This window comes from Ruditapes philippinarum, unplaced genomic scaffold (genome assembly GCF_026571515.1).
Source record: "Ruditapes philippinarum isolate M1 unplaced genomic scaffold, ASM2657151v2 ctg390_1_1_1_1, whole genome shotgun sequence".
Taxonomy (NCBI): domain Eukaryota; kingdom Metazoa; phylum Mollusca; class Bivalvia; order Venerida; family Veneridae; genus Ruditapes; species Ruditapes philippinarum.
Genome location: NW_026855788.1, coordinates 342,684 through 350,410, shown reverse-complemented (window position 1 = coordinate 350,410; position 7,727 = coordinate 342,684). Strand labels below are relative to the sequence as shown.

The window sequence follows — 7,727 nt, the reverse complement described above, 5'->3', positions numbered from 1 at the left end:
GAAGTTTACTTTGGGACGAATTGCTGATACAGTCGTTGCAAAGAGGTAATTGTTTTGCAGAGGTTGCACAGTACATCCTTTTGCACGATGTTGCAGTTTTATTAACACTTGTGAGGCAGTGGAGTTAATTGACTGAGACAGGGGAGTAAAATGTATTTTCCGTTACATAACATTGAATAACGTCAAAATGTCAAAAATTGTCTAAAGCCGTGAATACGTCACTAGTTAGGTGATACACGTAATGTTACCAATTAAGAAAATGTTTAAAAGATCTGTAACTAAATATTTCAGTATGGTGCTTGTATTTCGCTATGGATGTGGAACCACAAAAGGTCCAGCCTGTTTCACCGACTGTGCCGACCACATGATGAACGAATCCTGCCCGCTGACGACGCCCAAACCACCCGACGTCATCACATTCACCGGGTTCACGGAGCGCAGATGTCAAACCGTTGATGCCAATGGAACCTCGATCAGTCTAAACTGCACAACCGGTACGTCCGCGGCATTACCGTCAACGACGGAAAATGAAACAACGGAAGTGACGATTACAGCTACTTTGCCAACAACAACAACAAAACCTACAACAACAACAACAACTGCAACAGAAACAACAACTTCTACGGCAACAACAACAACACAGGAATCTACGTCAGAAAGTTTATCTACCTCACAAACTGTCTCATCAAACGTTATAAGCACAATTATTGACACTCATTTGACCAAAAGTACTAAAATCCAGTCAACAAAACCGCATGTGCGAAACACTGTACCGGAATCGACGAAAAACCATTCTTCTGGCCTTAAAAATGACAGTGTTACGCCACCGACTACCCCGAGTGAGGGGGTTTCAAGTGTAGCAGTAGATCCAGCGGCTTACTGGCCCGGGATTGTGGGAGGTGTCCTCGGAGGGGTAGCCGTATTTGCTGCCGCAGGATTCATCTGTTACTGGAATAGGCAAAAGTAAATTACTTTAAAAGAATTTTTTATAGCAATTTAAGGACGTTTTCGGGAGTTTTCATATAGACATATAGGCATATAGGCAAAACCAAAACTGTTCAATAGAATTTCTTTAAACTTGGCATGCTGTTAGAATATGATAACAGAAAATTTTAAGCGAAAAAAAAATTAGGATCACCGTTCTCGTTTTTGGGTTATCTGCCCCTGAAACAGACTTTTCTACTTATTTGAGGTCATTTCAGGCGCAGATAACTTCTACATACTTTAATGTATTCTTGTTTTTACTTCTGTATTATGATTTCCTTTTTATTGTTGAGTACAATACATAATAACATGCAATTCCTTACATCATTTCTGTTATTTTTTTCAATGAAAATAAAGGTACTTTAAATACTTAAAAAATAGGCCATTTTATGGTTAAAAGAAGAATGGGAATAAAAAGTACCCACTCTAAATTTGTTCTTGAAATTTTGCATATCAACTAAAACGAAGATAAGCTACATGAAAATAAGAAAAAAAATGTATTGTTTCCATTCATTGTAAATTAACTGCCCTTGAATATAACAAAAAAATACAATTAAAGGACAGATAACTCAAAAATGAGAACGATGACACCAATTGTTTTTCGCTTAAAATGTTTCTGTTATCATATTCTAACAACATGCCAAGTTAAAGGAAATTCTATTGAACAGTTTTAATTTTGCCTATATGTCTATATGAAAACTCCCGAAAATGTCTTTAAGTAAATAATTTGATTTAATTTGTATTTTCTCTATTGACATTGGAAAAAGTATTTTTAATAATTGTACCAAAAAAAGAATGCGAGATGAAATATTTTTGAATGATAGTCTCTCGCAAGAGAATTTTTTTTAAAAAATACAGTTATTGACAGTAATAAAATTGTAAACTGTAAATTTGGCTAATGAACAAATAACGCCCTTATATTTGGTTGTCTTTGATCTGGGGATGCAAATTTTACAGATTTTGTTGAACTTCAGTCGACTTGTAATATTTTTGGCGCAAAGTTACATTTGGTGCGATTCAAAGAGCAGACGACAATATTTGCAAATGCGTAAAACATTGTGTGATTTTTTTCTCATTTTTTTTTCCAGAAAACTTCAAAAAAGACAAGAGATATACAACGTTAATCCAAAAATATTGAGAAATTTTGAAGAATTCGAAGAAAATGGCACTTCCGGTAGAGCAGACGTTCCCATGGAAACAGAACAATACTGAAAAAATTGTGTAAAAATATTTCATGTAAATAGTGTACTATATTTTGCCGATAATGTTATATATATGTAAAGAATTTATTTACCATATTGTTGAAAATAAATATCAATATACTAGTGTGGTGTTGGTATTTTTTGTTGTTTTGTTGGTTTTTTTTAGCTCATCTGAGGACAATGTCCTCAAGGTGAGCGTTTGTGATGGCCCATCGTCCGTGTGTGCGTCCGTCCGTCAACAATTTCTTAAAACAACTTCTCCTAAACCACTTGGCCAAATTTGTTGAAACTTTGCAGGGATATTCCTTGCATGAAGCTCTACCAAAGTTGTTCAAAGAATTAAATTCCGTAAAGAACTCTGGTTGCCATGGCAACCGAATTTTTTTTTAATCTTACAAAAGTCTTTTTGTAAAAAACCGAAAGAGCTAGAGCATAGGGTCAAAACGTTCAATCCCCAGCCAGGTCAATAATTGTTTTCCTTCTCTTTTTCTGTCATGTTTTTATTAGCTCACCTCTCACTTAGTGACAGGCTGAAATGTTTAATAGAATAGCTGTCAGAGCTAAAACTAGAAAACAACATCTAAACCACTGGTTCAGTTTTGGAACAATTTTACACAAATATTTCTTTGGTGACATTACACCAAAATTGTTCAGATTAAGCTGTCCCTTGTTTTCAAATTGTGCTTCTGTGGTGAAAGGGGGCTCTTCTTTGAACTTTTAACTTATTTCTCAGGTGAGCGATCCAGGGCCCTCTGGGCCCTCTTGTTTTCAATGTAGATTGAAAGATTTAATCAACGTTTCAAGACAAAATTACCAGTTAATTAAATATTCTGTTAAAGGCTCACTATTCCTCAGAAATTCATATTGTTTTAATTCTGTAGAAATGTCAAACATATATTTAATAATGTTTAAATAATGGATTAAGTGCATGTTAGATGTTTTACAACTAAAAATGTAGCACTAAACATGCAGTTATGTCTTAAAGGTAGCAAAATGTAAACAAAATATAATTTTGACTTCAAATCAAAATACTTTAGCCGAAGGCATAATGGACCTTTAACCTCAAACGATCCTCATTTCATTTACAATGTTTTATAAAACTAAAATTGATCGTATTTTGCTAAAATCAAATGGTACATAAACAATATGAAAAAAAGATTTGCTTAGAAACAAGCCTATTTTGTTATAAAATCAACAAATAATAAAACAAATATAATCGGATAAAAAGGATCAATTTTAGGATCAGGATCAGTGTCCATATCTTGTTAAATATACTGAATTTATTCTAAATTTACATAAACATACTATTTGAGGTTCAATTTTATCAAGTTGACATTAAATATTCAGTCTATGATGATAAACAATGGAGAATATTTGAGTTTTTAAATTTGATTCTGATCCTTAAATCTGAAGTTAAAGCCGAAGTCTTGGATTGTATGAACTATTGCCTATCAATAAAATTGGAATACAATGTATTATTATGTACTGAGAAAAATGAAGAATCTACAGAACTACGATTCAAAACAGCGTTACGGTGTCCTGTCTAGAAAGTCGTGACAATAAGGAATAAAGATGAAAAATATGTATTAATTATACATGTATATTTAAACGGAAAAGAAAATACTTTAAACGTATACTCAATCTAGTCTTATTCCGTCATTAAAGGGAAGTAACTAATACCGATGCTAAATTTCAAATATGCAAGTGAGATTAGTCTCCCTCTTTTTCAAATACATTTCTGTTTGCTGCAAGGCCAAATTAAAAACTCGATTTGTTTCCTTTCCGCTATCAACAGTTATGCAGATTTCTGTACCTAGGTCTGGTCATTGACTCCTTTTAAGTATGTTATAGTTAATATCATGTCACACAGAGTATTTCTCCTTAAGATTGAGACATACAAGGTCCTTTTTCCATTCCTGAAAGCATAACAGCAAATAATTGTTTATGGAATGGAAATAACATTATTTAAATTTCGCCCTTTTGTTTCAAAAGACAGTCTGAAGATACACGATTCAAACAATAAAAACTGTATACTTAAAAAATGAAATTTAGAAAATTCTGGAGCGTAGAAATGTTTGCACTTTGATTAAGAGACAGGAAACAAATGTGTTTTATTAATCTAGCCTAGTGAGAAAAAAAATCTTTTTAAAATAAAGGGAAATTAATCCAACTAAAATAGTGTAGAGATGGTTATCACCCTTTGGTAATGCAGCTAGAATAGTAACAAGTTTATACCCCTTAAATTTCTCAGCATTAATATTAAATATGGATTTATCATGATCAGTTTATTGACTTATTTCCCCGCGCAATCGCAATTTTCCCGGCCCTTTCTCTCAATCTTCGGAAAGGACTAATCGGAGAGGAGTCCTGAATGAGTCCTGACTGTTTAAATATTGAAAGAGGTTTTTCTAACAAACCAGGACAACATGGTTGTATTACTTTCAAGCTGATGAATGTTACCGATGCTTTTAATTTTGTTAGGTAGATCTTTATCAAAAAAATCATTTTCATAAAAATCTTCAATTCGCGAAAAAAAGGTGTCAGTTTCTATTTATACAATACCGCTGGTGCTAGGACACGAGAGATGTTGCAATAGTCAACGTTTCTCAACAATGCCCGTATTGTGATATATTGTTAGTTAATTTCCTTGGCATTGAAGTATAAGCCTAAAAAAATTAATATGATTTTATCTCTGAATAATGTGAAAATTTTGTTTTACAATGTTTTGATAATGGATTTATAGGGAACGTTATATTTATGCCTATTTTGTGCACCAAAAAAGCATTTAATTATGAAGAAAGTTGCCATAACAGCACTTAATTTCAATACAAAATACTAAATCACTATTACTTAAATTGCAGCCAGAAAAAGTAACAAAAGAATAGATGGTTCGATTGTTTGTTCAATAAATAACGTTTAAAATTGAATACATGTATTTGTATATCAGCAGAGTTAATTACTGCAGGGCGGACGTATAAAGCGTCCGTCTCTTCAACTTTCCATGCCACTGTTTCATTTGCTTGTACGTATATATGATCATTTACTTCCCAGGGATCGGACACTCCTGATGGGGCTTTAAAGTCAGGTCGCTCACCGGAAGAAGATGAAATAATGGCATAGAGTGAGGTTGTCATATGTAAACATTTGATCTGTCAATTAAAGTTCGTGCGATATCATCGTATCATCTGAACCTGCTTTAACCGAAAGTTATTTACCTTTGAAACCAATATAGAGCCAGACCAGCCTGATAAACTATACATGTATATTTAATATATATTTTTGTGTTTTGTATTTGATATTATAGCTGCATGCATCCAGATGAGCCAACTTTTTTCAAGACACATAAACTGGAGAAAATGTACTAAGGTTTAGAATCAAGTAATAATTTACAATGAACGTAAAATGCACATGTAATGACTGGCTTTGCAGTATTTATCACAATATTTCTATTGCGATAGCGCTAATTGTGCATATTTTGATCTCTTTTTTGGTAGGCTAATCTACGTGGATTAAGTGCTGTTTCAATGTGTAAAATACTCTCTTTGCTCACTTTATTTTATTTTACTTTTAAATAAATTTTCATTAAAATTAGTATGCAGCTTTAAAATCTCTCAAACTTTGAACGCCTCTCTCCCAAATTAATAGGTTGATATATCCTTTAATCATTATAAAATCGCAGATTAAAGGTTCATATTAAAAAGAGATTGCTCACAAAACCACCTGAAATTTCCATCGATTGATTTCATTAGCCTGTCACGATCCCTTTCATATTTCAAATGATACGCAGGAGAGTGCTTGTCGAGGGAGGTGAGTTTTTTATTATTCATTTGTATTTTCTGTTTATTTATCATCGCGTTTCGATTGCCAATCACAGCGAGACCTTGAAGTATGAGTTGTTTCTATTTTCAAGGTTAGTGCTTTGATACATCAGGTGTCCCGTTTCCTAGTGCCCCGGTTCTTCTGCGCGTCTCGTCCTGAGCATCGATACAAGGGAACTTAGTTTTTTAAGGTCTCGTTATTAGTATTGCCAGTGGTGGAGCAAGTGATTGAACCTGCAGCCACAGGTTAACTTGTCCAGCGTGTTTCTACTCAAACACGAATCCGTCAAAGTTGATTATACTGGTATCTTCTGTGACACCATTCAGTCATTTTCTCACATGTCCAGGTAATTTCACTTTGTGCCAAAGGCTGCATAGTGGTAAAGATGTCTGCCTTTGAACAAAGAGACCGTGGTTTCGAACCGTGCTTGAATCCACAACCATGTCTCCTCATTTTATACCAATAATAGTTAGTTCAAGATGGGAAATAGGGAAAGGATCAAAAACTCAGGCAAATATAACTACGTTTCACTTAGTTCCTTTCACTCTTTATTCAATATTAATATGCTGAACTTAACAGAAAGATACTGAAGTTTCATTGTCTGACTAAATGGTGTTGTTGTTGTCTGTGTGTGTATTTTTTAATTTATTTATTTATTTATTTTTTTTTTTGGTTCCAAGACTCCAAGAAGAATAGTTTTTTCCCCGCATTTTCATTCCACAGTTATTCGGTAGACTATATTTAAGTGTTCATATTGGAGAAAACATCATACTCGCCGGTCTTTTTTTTGCGAATTGAAGTTCCGTCATTAAAGGGAAGTAACCAATACCGATACTTAATTTCATATATGCAGGTGAGATTAGTCTCCCTCTTTTTCAAATGCATTTCTGTTTGCTGCAAGGCCAAATTAAAAACTCGATTTGTTTCCTATGTGACTATCAACAGTTATACAGATTTCTTTCCGTGGATCTGGTTATTGACTCCTTTTAAGTATGTTATAGTTAAAATCATGTCACACAAAGTATTTCTTCTTAAGATTGAGACATATAGGGTCCTTTTTCCATTCCTGAAAGCATAACAGCAAATAATTGTTTATGGAATGGAAATAAGCTTATTTAAATTTCGCTTTTTTGTTTCAAAAGACAGTCTGAAGATACACGATTCAAACAACAAACAACGTGCATGCTTAAAAGTGTTATTAAGAACTTTCTGGAGCGTAGAAATGTTTGCACTTTGATTAAGAGACAGGACACAAATGTGTTTTATTAATCTAGCCTAGTGAGAAAAAAATCTTTTTTAAAATAAAGGGAAATTAATCCAACTAAAATAGTACAGTGGGTTATTATCCCCCTTTGGTATACGGCATTCATAATATGGATTTATCACATGGAGCAAATTCATATCAGTACCCGCTTTACACATATTGTCCAACAATATTGACCTGGCTGGCACTTCATTAATTTCCGTAAAGGTCAGGTGATAAACAGTGGTATCTAACGAATATATCGATATCTTTATTAACTTCACACGTCAATGAGTTGTGGTGTATTGGTATAAATGCCTGACTACTAATCTGAAGTTCCCTGGTTCGATACCTTACCAACACCACGTTATGAGGACATACATTATTTTTTAATTCATTTTGAAATTAACTTGCAAGAATTAATTTGAAATTGTTTTACTACATCTGGTTTTTAGGATACCCTTTAAGTAGTGTTTTTA

General features: G+C 33.5%; 1 protein-coding gene across 1 annotated transcript; it reads left to right on the top strand.

The window, feature by feature from the left end:
• The first annotated feature begins 292 nt into the window (after positions 1-292).
• On the top strand, positions 293-2,290 carry LOC132744382 (uncharacterized). The gene is made up of 2 exons (XM_060733099.1): positions 293-963; positions 2,073-2,290. Exons 1-2 carry the CDS (start codon positions 293-295, stop codon positions 2,194-2,196), a joined length of 795 nt encoding a protein of 264 aa, XP_060589082.1. The 3' UTR covers positions 2,197-2,290.
• Positions 2,291-7,727: the final 5,437 nt, after the last annotated feature.